The following is a 19,130-nucleotide window of genomic DNA, read 5'->3' as shown; positions in this document are numbered from 1 at the left end:
GAAGAAAGAGTCCACCAAAATCAGTTGAAAACTTATTCCAAAATGCATTTGGGATCATGCTATTAGGTATACAGTGGTACCTTGGTTTGTGAATGTCTCCATTGGCGATGGTTTCGGTTTTCACACGCCAAAAACCCAGAAGTAAACGCTTCCATTTTCAAACACGCCTCGGAAGTCAAATGGCTTCCGCTGAGGTGCCACTGTATTTTTCTCAATTTTCTCTATGAAATTTGCAGACCACCCTTTGCGCCTCGGTTTTCAAATATTTCAGAACTCAAACAGTCTTCCAGAACAGAGAAATACGTTTGAAAACTGAGGTACCACTGTATACCTAACAGCATGATCTGTTTAGGGGACAGCTCCTTATCTGTACAGGGCCCAAGCCTTAGCCCAACTTCTTAATAAGGTGATACCCCATTGTCCAGGTTCTGCTCCTTTAGACTGTAGTGGGGGCTCCTGCGATTGAATGTTCCCCCACTGAAAAATAAAAAATCCACACGTTTAAACAAATTAGAAAGGAGAACTTTTGTGTTGTTTTCAGTGTGAGAAAAAGTGATGTCATGTCCTACTTCATTAATCAAGATTTAGCAAGAGACAGATAGGCATCTATAGCTCTATAGATCTATAGCTCTGGGCCTGCTTAGCAAATTCTTTACTTCAGCAAGCACAGAATCAAACATTGCCTAATAAAGGACAGTCTCTTTAATCCACCTTTAGAAAAACTCAAAAATAGCAACAGGAATTTGATTGCTCAACTCAAGTCCACTTCTTTACATAGCATAAGATAACTGAACCTCTCATTGGCTGCCAGGAAATCCTTCTAGTCACTCCATGCATTTCTAAAAACCAGACTGGGCATATTTCATGTGAGATCTCAAGGACTTTTCCACCTTAGTGACCCTGGTCATAATTGCCAAACATTGAATCAGCTGTTGGGTTGTAAGCCAGAAGAACACATCACTGGCAAGTGTTGCAACTTTGGAAAACCAGGAAAGGTTGCATACATTAGACAAATTGTCTGCAGCAATCTTGCAGGGAGACTTTTCCAAATTCTTCAAATTATATGGTAGTTCCAGGGGATAAGTGAATATGGTGCCTATTTAAGCATGATGCACATTAACACAGACCCTGATAGGTATAGGGCTAATTTGAGGTGCAACTCTAGTAATACAAGTTGTGTAAAAAAGTAAATAAAGAGCATTACAGAGGAATAAATCAGAAGGGGATTTTAAAGATATATATGGCTTGCAAAAAATGACCCAGCTCATTTTAATAAATCCTGAATCTCCTCAACATTACCATTCTTTATGTTCCATTTCTTTGCATTCACATGTTCATATTCTCTGTGTGGGCTAGGAGATCAGTCCTGGACAAGAGCTAGAGGAAAATCTCCTGAGACTTGTCCTTTCACTGTGATTCTAATCTTAAAATCTTAGATGTACATTTGAGTGTTCCGTTGCGTTTGTTTGTTTTGAATGCTTTGGCGTCGTCCCAAGTGGGCCATTCTTCCGTGCAGGCTCACAAAGAACCTCTTAGTTTGCCTTTTCTTGTGTCTGATTCTCAGACCTGTGCTTTGTCTTCCCTTTGTTGTTGCCTCATACTGGTGCTCACATTATTAAACACAATGTAATGCTCATTGGTGTGAAAGGACAGAGAGAGACTCTTTTGTGAAAGTACTTTAAATGTGTGTGACAGTAGGAAACCAATGATACCCATGCTCTACAAACTAGCCCTAATGAGTCATCCAAACCTGAAAACCCAGGATGTCTTTCTTTCTTTGCATTTTACAAATTGTAGAAAGAAAATGGTGCTGTCTATCTGTATTGTTTACTGGTATAAAGTCAAGATTTTATTTTTGGACAGGATGCTGTCTGTCGCAGCTGGAAAACTCTCAGTGGGAACAATTTAACCATTTTCCACTTTGCTTTTAAAAAATGCCACTCACTAAAAAAAAAAAAGACTAATAAAACCACTTGTTTAAATGTCAGTGTTACTCCCATGCACATCACTTTGAACTCAATATTCTCTGGACAGTTTGTAAATCCAGCTGCTTAGTAAGAGCTGCATCCCTGACCGCTTATCCACTTGATGAAGGCTTGGGGGAGCATTCGACCCCCTATTTGTGAAACGTTATGCCATTCAAAGTGATACATAAATGCCAACACTGTTACGACAGCTGTTTACAGCTGCCACACCAGATCACTTCAGAACATCATTCTACAGAATCCAAAGAAAAATAGGAATATGTTTTGCCCGCTTCGGGCTATGTCCTGCGTAAATTGTGAATAAAAGGGTCTCTCAGTTGGCATGTTTACTCAGTGGGGTTGCCAGTCACTATGAGGTCAATATGGTGGTCGTATGAGCCTTATTGCTCTGACATACTATGCACACTGGACAGTATCCAATAAACCTTTGTCATGTCCCCTCCTTCCCTCTGGTGTGAAAGAGAGCTAGAGTTGTATCTAATCTTCCAAGATGAGAGGGAAGACTGAAATTACCTTAATACTACCAGCTCTCTTATTACTATCGGCATAAAATGCGGTCTGAATCGCCACCACTCTGTGTAACTTGGTGATGGTACACAAAAGATGCTTTGCCATTTATATCCTGGATTCTGGTTTCAGATCAAATCAATGTGGCTCCATAATCAACCAATAGAAGTTCATTCCTTGTTTTTTACTGAGCCCTCCAAAGCAGCTTGATTTAGAACCTGTCCCCCCCCCCTCCACCCTTGCTGGTGCCTGTTGTTTTATTATAGGCCTTCTTGTCCTTATTTTCTTGCTTTTCTTTGCCTACCATTTTCCTCCCTCCTTCCCCCACCCCATACACACACACACCCCATTGATACCCTCGATGTCAGGATGTTGTCTTAATCTTTCCAGTATCTTCCTAACTAATTGAGCATTCTTCTTGTTCTTGACCCAGTCACTGTATTGTAGCAGTATTGGTGGTGTGGTGTCATTTTGTGTGATGATTCATCACCTAGACTTGAACAGATGTCTGTATTTCCCAAGATGTTGGTACCTCTCAAATATTTCCTAGAACAAATAATGCTGTTGCATAGGGGGGCACGGATGTCAGGTCTAGAACAAGACATTTTAAGTACTGTACCAAAACTTACAAACAATCAGAAATGTGGCTTCTTTATAACACCAGCAAAAAGAAATGATACTTTTATTTTCAAAAGAGAAAAATGTTCCCTGCCCACCTAAACTCAGCAGCTGTTAATTTAAAGCCCACAGGAAGCATGGTGTGACTGTTTGTGGTTCATTTTAAGGTAAAAGCTGTAATTTCCAGTAATATGCATGACAGCATGCCAAGCATGGGGAAGCTGGTGGTGAGCAGGATTTTGAAACAGGGCTGACATGTTTAATAAAGTTATTGGCAGATACCAAAATGTTTATATCAATTATGTTACGGATTTATCAATCTGATGCACAATTTAAAAATTGGCTAAATTACTGAAAAGTAATCTGTGATTTGATTTTATTTTTGACTTAACCAGAGAAGAATTTTAGGAGAAAGCCTTACCAAAAATAAGGTGAAGACAGATATTATCAATTATAGGAGCAGGTTTGGAGGCACCTTCTCATTCAGTCCAAAGACGTAGCTTTTTTTGCTCCAGAGCTGAACTCTGGTTCAGCAAACCTGGCTATGGCCAGTGCCTGCATCATCGTCAAATATTTCCACTATTTGTCCAACCTTTCCTTCCCTAATATGGCAAAGAATTAATATAAAACAAGTAGATGGATATGTGGCACTTAATCTTTTTGAGAAGGCCTAAATCACCTAAATCACGAGGGAGGGACAAGACGGATGGTGCTCCAGTGTTCAGCTTGATAGACTGCATACCTCTCAAGCAAATGTGAAGCTGAGAGGAAGCTGAGCTCATGTCAGAGGTGAAGAACCAGCTGAGCTATCTCTTTAAATATTACATCTGTCTTCACCCACAATATACAGAATGGAAAATGGGCAGCCCTGCTTATAAGGTTATGCTGCCACATGCTTTGTTGCTATGCAGGTAACATTCTACAATCTCTGTGAAAATCCCTGCTATATGTTAACAGCCTCTTTTGTTACCGTGTGGAGTTTTGAATTAATCTGCCAGTCATGGCTGAACCCTTGGATTCCAGTGTAATTATTCATAAATAAATCCTCCCAAATAAAAGGCAGAAATTGTGACATTTTTTCATGCCTGAATGTGAATTATGGATAAGTATTGAACAAAAAGAGATCAGCAAATTATAATGGGGTTTCTCTTTGAAATTATAACTTGGTTCATAGCCAGGGCCCCAGTTCAAATGTTAATTGTATTCAAACATTTTAGTTAATTTCCTCTTCATAGTTTTGCATAATGCCATCGAGATATCTCAAGTTTTTAATGGATATTTATGCAGAATGTAAGAGCTCTGATGAAAGTTGTGAGTCAGTCAGATACCAACCTGTGTAGCTTTTGTTGTTGTTGTTGTTTTTTAATAGATGCTGAATAAATTCAGCAACAAAATTCACTTTTTAATATTATGCCATGGCATTCAGGGTCAGATTATCTATAGACTGGCAGCTCCTAATGCAAAAAATATCAATTCAGCCTCTTTATTTCAAAGTACTGGAGCAAATGTTTGGGATCACTTCACCAAACCTCGCAGGATAAGTTGCTCCATTATTAGTCCTCTCCCTGATGCTCAAATTTTGTGGGATGGGGATATTGGAAGTCATATAATGATGCAGCTAATCACTTACCCAGGTGGATGATCATTTCATGTGTAAGAGGCACAGGCCCGTGTCCTCTCCACCGCACACCTAAAGTAATTTGTCTTAGGTTTTCCTTGTGTACACACACGTGATTCTTCCCTCTCAAAATAGGGAAATGTTTCCCAAATTGAGCCCTCAGGCATAAGGGGCCTGTGCTACATATTTCTTTAGCTCAGGAGTAGCTAACCTCTGTCCCTCTGGATGTTGTTAGACTCCAACTCCCACAGGCAGCTACTGGCTGTGCCAGCTGGGGCAGATGGGAGCTGGAATCCAGCAGCATCTGGAGAGCAAAAGATTCCCCACACCCTGCTTTAGGTGCCTGGGTGAAGGGAAGAGGCATGTGCCTGCACCTCCACCATACAAAACGACTGGCCAGCTGCATACCGTATTTTTCGCCCTATAGGACGCACTTTTCCCCCTCCAAAAATGAAGGGGAAATGTGTGTGCGTCCTATGGGGCGAATGCAGGCTTTCGCTGAAACCTGGAGAGCGAGAGGGGTCGGTGCGCACCGACCCCTCTTGCTCTCCAGGCTTCGCGGACCTCTCCGCAAGCAGCGGGAGCGCTCCCACGGCTTGCAGAGAGCTGCCTGTTTGGGGGCTGGGGTTGGGGGAAGCTCGAGCTTCCCCCGCCCCAGCCCCGCGCCTGGGGGGGGAATTTTTTCCCCCCTTTATTTCCCCCCAAAAAAACTAGGTGCACCTTATGGGACGGTGCGTCCTATAGGGCGGAAAATACGGTAAATGGCTAAGAAGATTGCAATTTTGACTATCTGAGAATCAAATTGTATACATACTCCCTGCAAAAATGTGATCTAAAAATTAGCTTTCCCTCAAGATCACGAATACTCATACTTCACCCTCCCCAAATTTCTGTTCGGACCAATATATGAAATCCTTTTTTTTTTTTTTTTGTTCAGAGTAGCTAAACACCACGCCATTCAATTCTCTTGGCTCAATAATTTTCATAACCAGTTGATCATCTAATTATGGTCATAATATTACACTCTGACATCTTCAAGACAGTCCTTTTCATTTTATGGTACATTATAATGCCTATTTGAAAATTGCCCTGAATTATAGACTCAGACTTGGCATTTCCTCGTTAGAGATTAGGTGAGTAAATGAGTTTATCTGCAGGAACATTCAGGCCTGAAGAGTAAGTGTCATCCCTGATGCAGCCAAACATAGAAGACTAACAGGGACATTTGCACTTTGGCAATCACACACAAATGAGAAGATCATTTATTTCCGAGACAGAAATTCTGACTGAGCAATCACTTGCATTATTTCATAAATTGTTTTCATAGCTCTGACAACTTTGGGGTTGTTCCCCCCGCCCTCCATTTCCCTACCTTGTATTTCAAAATGCAGTTATATGAGTTCATGTCTGCTATTTCAAACAGTCCATTATTCCCTTTTTAACTTTCTTCCCCACTGCCTCTTTACATTTTCCCCTTACATCACAGTATATTGCTTGCCCAGTCAGTATCTACTAGTATCTTTTTATTCTATCCTCTCAGCCTGGACTCCCATGTTACTTTCTTTCTTTCTTACTTAACTAAACCTTTATTAGACATTACAAATATAGGCCATCATAAAACATTCATATATAACATTTCAAAATATACACAAATAAACAGCCATGTAAAATATTTAATAACGAGGACTCCCATGTTACCTTTTTAAACACTCACCCTTATATAATATACTATGCTGAACTCACAGCTAAGTAGTCAAGCTTTACATGCCCAATGTTAACTGGGCACTGTATTGCAACAGAACACATATCCCATTGGCAAGCAAACATTCCTTCACATTTAGGCACACTCTCAAAATATAGAGGGAAGCCCTTAAAATATCATATTACAGTGCTTTGCTATTCTCTGTCAAAAACCACTGCATACTGTTTCCAACCTGCCTCAAGTCCCTTCCAAGCTCCCTTTTCAGTGGAGATTGAATGCCCCATTTAAGCACGCTTTTGTGCACTGTTAATACAGGCCTTGTAATTATAGCTCACATACTTGCAATTCTGATTGAAAGTTCTTGTTTTTATATAAATTAAGAGTGTTGTTGTGTAATAATAGATGTCTAAACAGTGATTTTTTACACTAAACATTATGTTGGAACCTGAAATGATTCCATGCCATACTCACCTTATCTCTAATCCTGAAAGCCTGGCTGTTGTGCATGTTTTATTGTAGCTGCTGGTACAGATAGATGATCCTGTAGTCTTGCTATGCACTAATAATGGTTAACATACAATCCCCTTTACCACACCCCATTCGTTGCTGAAAACCTAATCATTGTGAATTTGATTGAATGTATCAATTTGGATTTTTGAAAGCCAATGCTGAACTGGTCTTAAGACAGGGAGAAATTACCTGATCTGCTTCTCCACTCTTTTCCTTTTCAGAGGCACAGTGTAAACCCTACTACTCTGATTACTCTCGCTTCCGACTTCTGATTCATCAAATGTGCACCACCCATTACCTGGATTTATTCATCACGGGTGTGATTGGGCTCAATGTCATCACCATGGCTATGGAGCACTACCAGCAGCCAAAGGTAGGGCAGGAAAAGTATTTGTAGATGCTGTGGGTGGTTTGCAAACATTGTTGTAGCCTTGATAAGGAATTGGCATTGCACCCATTAACATGGAAAACAAGAATGAAACAGAAATAAATATGCATTGGCCATTCTACCATGCTGAATGGGAGATGATGGTGATATAGGGATCTAGTTTTTACTGAGTGAGAGTAGTGTTTGCACCAGCTAAAGAACCGTGGTTGATAGCAATCATTCAAATCATCATAGACAACACAGAAAGAAACCAAAATAAAGCAGTTGCATACAAGGATTATCTTTACAGCCCATAGCATTGGCTTTAACAAAAATATTTTTTGCTGCAACTACTGCTAACTCAATAAAACACTCAGGGTGTTCTTGTTATAAGCCAACGAGTAAGCAACTCTGTATTAGCTGAGGTGCAAAGTATCTTCCCTAAGGTACCCATATAGCATTAGTCATACATTTTGGAGTTGATAGCAGCAGCAGCAGCAGGGTTGTACTTCCTGAAATACTTCTGTATGTGCTCAAGACCAAATCCTATCCTAGGATTTTACTCAGAGTAGACCCATTGAAATTAATAGACCTAACTTAATCATGTTTTTAATGTCTGATCTGAGTAAAACATAGCTGATTACCACCCTGATTTTATGGCCTTCCTCTAATCAAGCAACATTAGCTGTTGTTGCATTGCAAAGCCAAGAGAGATTCTTTGGAAAGCAAGCATATGGCCCAATCTCTCAAATGAATCAAGATGTGAAATTATTTACAACCTCTTTGCTAGGTCAAGTAGCTTTTCAGAAGATACAGAAAGAACTGCCTGTTTTTATTTCCAAAAGAGAAATTCATAATCTTCATCAGGCTTTTGAATTTTATATTCCCCCGTTAGAATGAGAGGTGCTAATCAGGGAGATGCTTTCTTTGGATTCTACAGAAGGCACTCAGTGGCAGACATTCCTTGAGTGTTGTTTTTACTATGATAGGATTTGGATCTGTTTCTAAGAACCACTGCAAGGTGCTTTATCATCCTACCTAAGACTATGGTTTATAACTGTTTCTTTGTACCATGGAGCAGGGCAGGGTTGCTCCATCTTGTCTCTCATGCTTTCATTAGAACTGTTCACCATTAAGGGCTATCCAATTTGGATAAAACCAAAGGAGTTCAAAGTAGGGATATGGCAGAAATTTGGTTCAATTCACAAATTTAATGTGAGCCTGCCTAATTCACACTTCCTGAAACAATGGATGAACCAAAATCCTTCAGAACTCATCCATCTTTGAATTTTGTAACCAAAAGATGTGCATATTACGAAGAAGTACACAGAGATATCAACATATTAGTGAAGATAGCATATGAAAATTCATTACATAAATCACATACAAAAATGTGTTATATCAGGGGAAACTGGGGAAACGGGGCATTTTGCAGAAAATTGCATAAAAAATTTAAATATTAGTGGCGTGATCTCTTAGAGTAATCAAATGAAACTTTAACACATGGCATGATGAAAGTCTGTAATTTTATGAGTTATTTGTTGTTTACTGTTATAACAATTGTTTTCTCAAAATTTATCTTCTGTACCATGAAAATAAATAAAACAGTATAAAAATGTAAATATTAGGAAAAGCACACTGGAAAGCTGGTGAATTTTCATGAGGACTTAAGTCTGGGAATATTAAAAACTGGGAGAACCTGAAATGGACTGATTTGGCCATTCCTAGGTTTCTGAACATTGAAAGCTGTATGTAAATTGCAGGAACCCCAGGTCCTCTTGCATTTTACAATTTGGAGAAAGAACATAATGAACTTTGTTTCCCAAATCTTCAGTTACGTCATCCACTTACAATACAGTGTCTATCCAAACAACCAAAGGGAATGTTAACAGTGCTATTCTTTCTAGAAAAATAGGTGTCAGTATGTACCATGAAATTGTTATAGTAAGTGGCACACTTATTAACAACAACAAAAAAGAGGTACCAGTACTGCGTCCCCTTGAGTACTCCCTCAAAAAAAAAGCACCAGTGTTGACTCAGTTTGTGGGTCTTCTGACACTTAGATTTTTTTTTCTCCCTGGCAAACTTATTTCTGTGGGAAATTCTTTCCCAAGGGATGCTTTGTTAATCTTTTTTAAAACTATACTGAAGCTGGCCTTCTAGATCACAAAGAGGCTTTATCCCTTACTTTTAATTGCTGCCAAGATAGAATTGGCAGAGATGTGGAGATTATACTCTTTGTCTACTCCTGAGCACTGATTCTGTCAGATTCAGTGGCAGGGAAAGCACACACATCAACTTAAAGTTTCCCAAGGAAGGGCTAAACCCAGTGACCTTTTAGTTGCGCTGATGCTCTTTCTGTCATTTCCTGGTAGCAAGGACTAAAAAAAAGAGAGAGAGAGAGAGAGAGAACTCAGCAAGTACCGGGGGAAAAATTGTTTCTTAAAGTGTCATTATAGGAAACATGACATTCCTGTTCACTAAGGCAGTCAGTTTTGGCACCATCTTTTAGAACATGGCTTTCTTAGCTCTTACTGTCTTCTTAGCTCTTATTAGCTCTTACTGTACAGGCCACACAAGCACATAAGTGTGTGCATGTTTATCCTGACAGCTTATCTGCTTTCTTTTCTTCCTTCCCTACATGTTCTCCTTTTCGGAAGCAAAATACAAGGGAATAGCTAGCAAACCATGTCCTGTTTTTTCAGCTTTCCACATGCACCTGACTGACCCCATTGGAGAAAGAACGTTGATCTAGAGAAACACCCTTGCAATTCTTGGGTGGTTCATGTGCATTGTGACACAATTCGCATATGTGACACAAAAGCTGTTTTGTAAACTGCTTAGGGGAATACAGTGGTACCTCGGGTTACATACGCTTCAGGTTACAGACTCCGCTAACCCAGAAATAGTACCTTGGGTTAAAAGCTTTGCTTCAGGATGAGAACAGAAATCGTGCAGTGGTGACGCAGCAGCAGCATGAGACCCCATTAGCTAAAGTGGTGCTTCAGGTTAAGAACAGTTTCAAGTTAAGAACAGACATCCAGAACGAATTAAGTTCTTAACCTGAGGTACCACTGATTAGTTAAATAAATAAATAAATGAAGACATACAGTGGTACCTCGGGTTACAAATGCTTCAGGTTACAGACTCCGCTAACCCGGAAGTAGTACCTCGGGTTAAGAACTTTACCTCAGTAAGAGAACAGAAATTGTGCAGCAGGAGGAGGCAGTCCCATCAGCTAAAGTGGTACCTCAGGTTAAGAATGGTTTCAGGTTAAGAACGGACCTCTGGAACAAATTAAGTTCATAACCCGAGGTACCACTGTAGAATCGTAGATGGTCTCTTGGGTCATCTAGCCTTACCTTCTGCTAATGCAGGAAATCTGCAGATCCAGCATCCCTGGTTGGTTGGGCATCCAGCCTCTGCTGTAATGTAGGCATGTCTGCCGCCCTCCAAATCAGTGTATTTTGCTTGTTTGACAATCTCCCCTCTCCTCCTTCCATGTGGTGTTCTGCGTGTTCTCTTGGCCATCCTTTAAGTGGATTTGAAGGAGAAGAAGGGGGGAGCCCCATTGCACTAGTGCAGGCATCCCCAAACTCTGCCCTCCAGATGTTTTGGGACTACAATGCCCATCATCCCTGACCACTGGTCCTGTTAGCTAGGGATGATGGGAGTTGTAGTCCCAAAACATTTGGAGGGCCGAGTTTGGGGATGCCTGCACTAGTGGGTGCACTTGCATTGGCTTCCACTAGCGGAATAAGTTTGTTGAATCTGGCCCTTAGATTTTATCACGGTCTCTCAGAGCAATTCGTGGAAAGGTGACTGAGAGAGCAAAGAAAATCAAGCAGCATAGAATGTCCTCCACTCACATGAGAAACAAAACAGTGTTTGAGGCCATTTATTTTAGAAGACGATGGGGGTGCATTGATTTTAATGCAAAGAGATTGGAAGAGGCAAATGAGAGGGCTGGAAGGGACTTCCAGAGCTGTCAGTTTTATCTCTTTTAACTCAGAATAAGTTTTAACTATAGCAATAGGCCATAAAATTTAGTCATCCTCCACTGATTACCCTGCATGCCAGTGAATCTCCGGCCTGAGCAGCCAAATTATTATAAGGGAACTTTGCTGGATGTCAGTTTCCACATTTCCATTTCAAAGTGCTGCTTTTGATTTTCAAAGCCCTAAATGTCTTTGAATGGCAGCCCACATTCCCCCTGAAATGAGGCATGTGCCAATGAACGTCTGCTTTTGGTGCATACTGAAAACTTCTCTTTTCACCAAAAGCTTCTTGGAGTTGTTGTTGGGGTTGTGTTTTATTGTATCTTACTGCACTCTGGGAAGTTTGAACAGTATTTTATGTTGTTTTGTTCTGGAGGCATCGTCCGCCTTTTACTCTTCTGTGTATCCCTTTGAGGGGAGGCCCCTTTAACATGAGCAACACTGGCTGTGGTGGTGAAAGAAGACATAAAAGCCCAATTAATTTCCCCAAAAAAGGAACTAAAAGACTGTTAGGCAGAAATGGTGGAGAATCTGGGTAATCTGAGCACAATATGAATGCTGCAGGAACTACAACAAAATATGAAGGGGGGAAAAACCAATTTAAAAACTACAATTAGACACTTAAGTTAGAATTGGAAGATCTCAATAACACAAGTAGGCAGTTCAATCTGCATGTAAAGTGGCAGATAAGAGAGAAGATATGAAGAATTGTATATCAAAATGGCTGGTATCCTTAACAGGAGACTACCAAATTCTGCCCCCCAAAAAGCTGGAAAAGGCACTTGGGCTTTGGGTGGGTCTCTCTCTCTCTCTCTCTCTCTCTCTCTCTCTCTCTCTCTCTCTCTCACACACACACACACACACACACACACACAAATTCCATGTTTCAGCAGATTCCCTAAAAAGGAGGGGTTATTTAAGAAACCGAGAATAATAATATTAATAATAAATGATCTATAGATCAAATCCTGAAATCTTTCAAATCTTACTGCATTAGATCTGTCGGCAGACTGAGGGATTTAATATGCAGCTGGACCAAAACCCAGTTGCCTCTCTTTATTTCTGCTGTGGTGAGTCAGCATTTTGGCAAGGCAGCAGGTCCCTGATATATTAGCATGCCAAACTCCTGTATTTAGGATCACATTCAAATTATAATGGCAAACCGCTTGCAATGATCTGCCAAATCACTTGCTTATGATAGCTCGATGGAAATGGCTGCCAATTAGCGTAGCGTTGCTTATTTTTGCTCCCTACTACTTTGAGAAGCCAAGGAATAAATGCAAGACGAAAGCAAAGGTGAATCAGCCAGTGTAGCTAAATAGTACTTGAATGTGTAATGTGAAACAATTAAAAAGAAATCAACGGGAGAAAACGCCATGTTTAAGGTGGCAGTGCATGACCCACGTGACAGGAGCATCTTGTAAATACTGTGGGAAGCTTGTTATATGATCCAATTACCTCATGCTAATGTTAAGATGTGTTCTGAACTATAGCATTGCTCGGTGGCATGTACTGATTATGAACCAGAGGAGCACAAGTTAGCTTTTGCTTTTCACACAGTTAGTTTTATTAATTCTATCAGCCAGTCTTGCTACGCATTTCTCTAATTCCATGTCCCTCTGATGTGCTCTGCTGCCTGCCCTCCTGGTTGTCTTTCAGGGCTGTGTTCTAGATTCTCCCCACTCCCAGCCCAGATCGTTTCAAGTCAGCTGAGACTATGGCAGGTGACGGGGGGGGGGGGCAGGGCTCAGTCCTAAGGTTTTGGTTTTAATTGTATTTTATGGTTTTTGTATATCTTATACTGTAGATACGTTTGCCACAATCCCAGATAATGTTATATTATCAAATATTGCCCAGTGTAGATGCGTATCTCCAGTTGCAAGCATGGAAGGCGATATTCCTCATATGTGTTAAATAATGCAACATGTGAAATGCTGCATGTGCTCCAAAGAACAAAATCATATTTTCTCTCATGCTCAAAAGCAGCACTGATACCACGATCCAGGATGCCTTCCTCTGAAATAGTATGAAATCAATCCAGCTGTACAGGAACTCAGCTCCTATCCAGCTGCAAATCATTTCTGTTATGCAGGTTTCATGAAAAATAGGAGAGCCTGGTTTTGTCACTGCCACTTGGAAAGCCAGCAGCAGTTTAAATGTTAACACTGTGCAGGAGTTGTGATATGCCTGCGTTCCTGCCCCTTCTTCATTTTGCCTTTTCAGATTAAAATAATAATAATGGCTCCTGTTGAAAGCAGGAAGGCCAATAACTGCAGGGAGCAAAATCCTCCTTAAGATATTGCAATAACCTGTGAGTTGTCTCCACATTACAGGTTCTTGATGAAGCTCTGAAGATTTGCAATTACATCTTCACGGTCATCTTTGTCATGGAATCTGTTTTCAAGCTGATTGCATTTGGGTTTCGTCGGTTCTTTCAAGACAGGTAAGTCCTAAAGAATTTTAGGTTTTGCATTTTCTGTTCTAGTCAGTGATATATCCAGACTTAACTAACTCTATAATAGTACTCTATATAATAGTTTTTAAATTGTTTGACGTGTTTCATCACAAAAATTGCTTGAGGTGGTGCATCGGTTCATGAGTCAGTTCCGGAATAACTGAAATAACTGGAATCCTTTTGTCACCACTGCAAATATTTTATAGCAGTTTTTTCTGCTTGATTTTTGTGTCGCTTTCAGGTGGAACCAATTAGACCTGGCAATAGTGCTGTTGTCCATCATGGGGATCACGCTGGAAGAGATTGAGGTGAATGCCTCACTGCCTATCAACCCCACCATTATCCGCATCATGAGGGTCCTGAGGATTGCTCGAGGTCAGTCTCCCCTTACTCCTGGGGCATTCCAGCCGCACAGTTTCTGTTCCCAGTGGAACTGTTAATTCCCGGCATTGTAAGGTTTCCTATGCACCACGGCTATACTTCCAAGCATAAACTGCCTAGCTAATAGACACCTCAATGTACTTTGTCCTGCTATTACCTGCAAGTCATTTTGGGTTGGGTTATATCACACTCCCCATCCCCCGAGGAGCTCAATGTGCAAGGTTTGAATCTCCCCAATTTTGTCAACGCAACAATACTTTGTGCTAAGAGAGTGAGTGCAGCTGGCCCAAGGTCACCAAGTGGCCTCTGAAACTATGTGGGGAGTTGAACATGGATCATTCTAGTCCTAGACTGACAGTCTTGTGTTTACTCAGAAGTAGCTCTTTCCATCACTGCTATGACCAGTTAGTTGTGTGGCAGGCATTACATACAGGGAAGGACCAGAATTGCTTGGTCTTCAGGCACTCTAGATGAACATTTACCATCTATATTCCCAGTAGGGTGGTGGTACCAACTCCAAGCAACAAAGCACTAAAGGGTTTTGTTACAGAATGACTGGAGCTGGTGGCATTAGTTCTTAGCTTATGAAGTGCTTAGTTCTGAAGGTTATGAGTTCATGTTATTTCTTATCCAATCTTCTTGTGATGGAAATCGATGGGGATACACTTGGCTTCTTAATTCTTTAGCTTGAAGCTGAATTCTGTCATCAGTATATCAGATAGATTTCTGACCTTTCCAAACCAGTTTACTTTACTCAGCAGCGGTAGTCACCACCAGGAGAAAAGGTCACTCTTGTATTCCTGCCACAGTGTCAGCAGCACCCAATTTAGTGAGTGAAGGAGATGCCCATGATGTTCGCAGGTTTTTCTACTTGTTACGAACATCCTGACAACAGAGCGCTTCATTATAATGCGGCCTTGCATTTTCACCTCTCGTGAAGGATGCTTGCCACATCACTTGGGGAGCCTGATATGCTTTCTGAAATATTTATTTCCTTTTCACATGCCGATTGTGTGACAATAATGCAGAGGACATTTCATTTTCTGCAGTGTTGAAACTGCTGAAGATGGCTGTAGGGATGAGAGCTCTGCTGGACACAGTGATGCAAGCACTGCCTCAGGTAACCTTTGTGTCTTTATCATAAAGACCTCTGCTGAATTGCCCTCATTTTCTAATTTCCTTGAGAAATCTGTGAGTTGTTGTTGTTGTTGTTTTGGCATATCTCCCTTATGTGTGTTTTCTCTGTGCTTAGAACTACCTTTACTATGAATTTAGTAAGTTCATTCTAATGGTTGGGGATCTCCAGATTGGGCAAGATGCTTTATCACAGTTCCTCAAATCTCAGTTTAGTTTAGCTTATCCTCTGCTCAGCCTCATTCTTCACATGCTGCCTTTCATATGTTTGGAGCAAAGAAGAATGCTGCTGGATCAGGCCAAGGACCCATCTAATCCAGCACTCTGTTCTCACAATGGCCAACTAGCATGGGAAGCCCACAAGCAGGACATGAATGCTTCTTCCTCTCAGTCATGGGATTTAATTTTTTTAAGCTAAATACATGTTTTGACAGCTGTGTGCATACACCTCAAAACAAACCCGTAACTCAATGCAATGAGCAGTGGCAGAAAGGAGTAAGAGAGGAAACTTCCCCTCTGTAGGATTGTAAAATGGCTGGGGTTCTGCACGGTCAGAAACAATCCACCTTAACCATAGAAAAAGGAAATTAATACATGGGGTTGCTTTTAAATTGTTGGAGCAGATGGAGCAGGAGAAAATATAAAGACAACATTATGTATGACTGCCAGGGTAGCTCAGTCGGTAGAGCACGAGACTCTTAGTCTCAGCATTGTGGGCTTGAGCCCCACTTTGGCCAAAAATTCCTGCACTGCAGTGGGTTGGACTAGGTTACCCTTGTGGTCCCTTCCATCTCTATGATTTATGGCAGGATCAGTGCTCCTCATGAACAGGAGGCATTGTAGGGAAGTCAGTGAGTGGCACTTCAAGGGTGAACTAACTTTCGGGGGGGCAGACTTCAAAGTAGATTGTAGACTCACAGCAGTTTGCAATGTGGTGGACTGAACAAGGTATTTGCTGTCTTTCTAAGCAGAAATTAAACAAATAAATCAGATAGTCTAGAGCAGGGTAGCCAACATGGTGCTCTTCAGATGTTGTTCCCATCAGTCCTGACCAGGTTGGGGTTGATGGGAGTTGGGGTTCTGCAACATCTGGACAGCACCACCACATTGGCTATCCTTCATCTAGAATTACTCTGACTTTGGAATGGAATTTCAGTGGCCATCTGCTTTTCTCTTAGAAGGGGGATAGAAACTCTCAAAACCAGAGGAAATTGAATAGCCCTGGAGTTCTAGGTAGAACTGTTCGGGAATAGCAATGCAACATTGTGGGCATAATGCAGCAATCTGTATTGTGCACAATCTGGTATTGTGCTTGTGCAGCAGACAATGTGCAACATTATATGACAGTCCTTGACAGGGCAAGACTATGTACTCTGTTTATAAAGTTTTAAATGCATACTCTTTTTCCATCAAAAACAGATTACTGGTAACAATACAAACTTTCTTGAAACTATTTCTGTCTGTTCGTGTGCTTTCTCTCCACCTGCACTGCCTAGGATTGAAGCTTTTGTATTTATTCACTGGCACAGTAAATCATGAGACTGGGCTACTTCTAGTGGTTAGACAGGAGTTGTTAAAGTTACTGAGGGAAAAGAGACAAAGGCAGCCTATACAATGGAGGCTAATGTGGTACATCTCCCATAATGGGGGTTACTTAAGAGAAATACATTAATGGGGTTTTTTTTAAATTTCCCTCCTTTTCTTTTCTTGTCTCTTTACAGGTGGGGAATCTGGGTCTCCTCTTCATGTTGTTGTTTTTCATATTTGCAGCTCTTGGGGTGGAGCTGTTTGGAGACCTTGGTAAGTTCTCTGCTCCACCAGTTTGTTGCATAGAATTGGATAAGGCAGAGTAACGTAGTTATTTGTCAAGAAAACAAATAGCTAAATTGCCTTTATTTTTGGTTGGTCATACAGAATGTGACGATACTCATCCCTGTGAGGGCTTAGGGCGGCATGCAACTTTTCGCAACTTTGGGATGGCTTTTCTCACACTCTTCCGTGTATCCACAGGAGACAACTGGAATGGGATAATGAAGGTAAAATCCCCATTAGAATGAGTGTTGATATAGTAAGACAGATGTTCTTATGGTTTGAGGAATTCATGCTAGGACAGTGCTGAATAGTTGCATGTTGATGTCTGCACAGAAATCAGCTATTGCGGCAAGGTTGTGTGCATTGGCCATTTGTGAGAAGCTTTTGTGTGCTCTCCACATGATAAAGGGGTGTTTAGGAAGGCTAAGTTTGGCAGAAAAGGTCTGCTATGGGACATGGGTAAACAAGTTCCAGAAATTCCATATAAACTCTATGGAGGGTGAAGGAAATTAACCTGGAGAGATTCTACAGTGGGTTTTGTTCACCCCTATAAAAAGCCTTTTGGGCTTGAAGCTGAAAAGCCCAATCTGATTCATGGATAGAGTTGCCCAGAGCTCTCTCATAAGCCACGACTATTCCCACCTCCCGTCCCTCTGTTCCTTCCTTTAGGACACTCTGCGAGACTGCGATGAGGAATCCACCTGCTACAACACCGTCATCTCGCCAATCTATTTCGTATCATTTGTGCTGACAGCTCAGTTTGTCCTGGTGAATGTGGTGATTGCTGTACTCATGAAGCACCTAGAGGAAAGTAACAAGGAAGCGAAAGAGGAAGCAGAACTGGAATTGGAACTGGAGATGGAAATGAAGACAATCACCCCGGGCCAGCATCCGCCCTCTGACCCTTTCATATGGGCAGGCAGTAATGCAGGAGAGAGACCTGAGAGCCCCGGAGGATATGCCAATCCCATGCAAATCAAGGTGGATTCTCAACTCTCATTGGTTCATCCTATGGTGAGAATCTTAGGTGGTGGGTGAAGTGGGGAGTAGCTAGTACTTTCCTCAGATAGCATTTGCACAGATTCCAAAAAGTCTTGAGTGTATTAATGTATAAGGGAGTTGTATTCCTTTTTCCCTGTGAGTAAAAAATCCCTATTCAGCCAAGTGCAGACCATGAAATTGAATGTCCATATAGGATTGCAACGATGAGAGTCATGAGAGCATTTGTTATGAGTTGGCAGGTTATGTTGATGGGAGGTGAGGGATGTGCAGCAGGTGGCTACAAGAACTGCATTAAACAGGCACAAGATCACCCACTCACTCTCTCAGCTATATGTCTGGTATACATATAATACATTTATTCAGATCTGTCCCAGCCATCTTTGGACGAGTGACTGTCTCGCCCCACAGAACTTTTTTTTCCAGTGGAAATTTATGTGTTAACATGGTATTTGAGCACATGATGAAAGAGGAATACAGCTCCTAAAATGTAGCCATGCAAAGTTATGTGATTGGCAGCATGCTTCTTTGCTTGCATGTTCCGTAAAGTATATGCACCGTGTTCATAAGGGAATATGTCATCATACATACTTGCCTGCATAGAAAGTACTGCTTTTAAGTGATCGGCCATCATATTGCTTGAGAAGCTTTTATGCTATGTATTAATATTCAGGTGTAAGCACTTGAGAAAACACTTTTGAAATTGGGAGCCTGTCATTTGGAACTTGGGTTAAAATTTTCAAAAGCTCATAGGTCTTCCAAATCCCAAACTTCCTGCTGGACTGTCTCAGACGCTACAGAATCCTAAATTCACTTATTCAGCAATATGTCCCATTGAAGTTAGTGGGTCTTACTGCTGAGGAAGCATGCATAGGACTGGACTATTCAGCATCGCACAAACCCCAAAATTAATAATCATCATGGAAGTCAAAGGGAACTAGGTTATGGCCGTGAATAACTTAAATCAGAGTATTTAGATTTCATCTGCGGTATAGAATAATTGAATTTTCCCCAGCTAGTAGCAAAAGCCTGAGGTGTAGTTCA

General features: G+C 41.2%; 1 protein-coding gene across 15 annotated transcripts in view; it reads left to right on the top strand.

Annotated features, from left to right (window-relative positions):
* CACNA1G (calcium voltage-gated channel subunit alpha1 G) overlaps positions 1–19,130 on the top strand; it is a 323,096-nt gene that overhangs the window by 284,575 nt on the left and 19,391 nt on the right. For 13 of the 15 annotated variants that reach the window (XM_028716569.2, XM_028716593.2, XM_028716545.2 and 10 more), the window contains 7 exons: positions 7,162–7,313; positions 13,639–13,748; positions 14,002–14,135; positions 15,191–15,261; positions 16,997–17,075; positions 17,190–17,311; positions 17,757–18,101. In XM_028716569.2, the coding sequence (XP_028572402.2) occupies positions 7,162–7,313; positions 13,639–13,748; positions 14,002–14,135; positions 15,191–15,261; positions 16,997–17,075; positions 17,190–17,311; positions 17,757–18,101 (1,013 nt within the window). The remainder of the gene's footprint in view (positions 1–7,161; positions 7,314–13,638; positions 13,749–14,001; positions 14,136–15,190; positions 15,262–16,996; positions 17,076–17,189; positions 17,312–17,756; positions 18,102–19,130) is intronic. The other 2 variants (XM_028716551.2, XM_028716609.2) reach the window with 1 other exon arrangement.

The sequence above is a fragment of the Podarcis muralis genome, chromosome 2, assembly GCF_964188315.1.
Source record: "Podarcis muralis chromosome 2, rPodMur119.hap1.1, whole genome shotgun sequence".
NCBI lineage: Eukaryota > Metazoa > Chordata > Lepidosauria > Squamata > Lacertidae > Podarcis > Podarcis muralis.
Note: the sequence above shows the minus strand (reverse complement) of the source record. Positions and strands in the feature narration are given on the sequence as shown.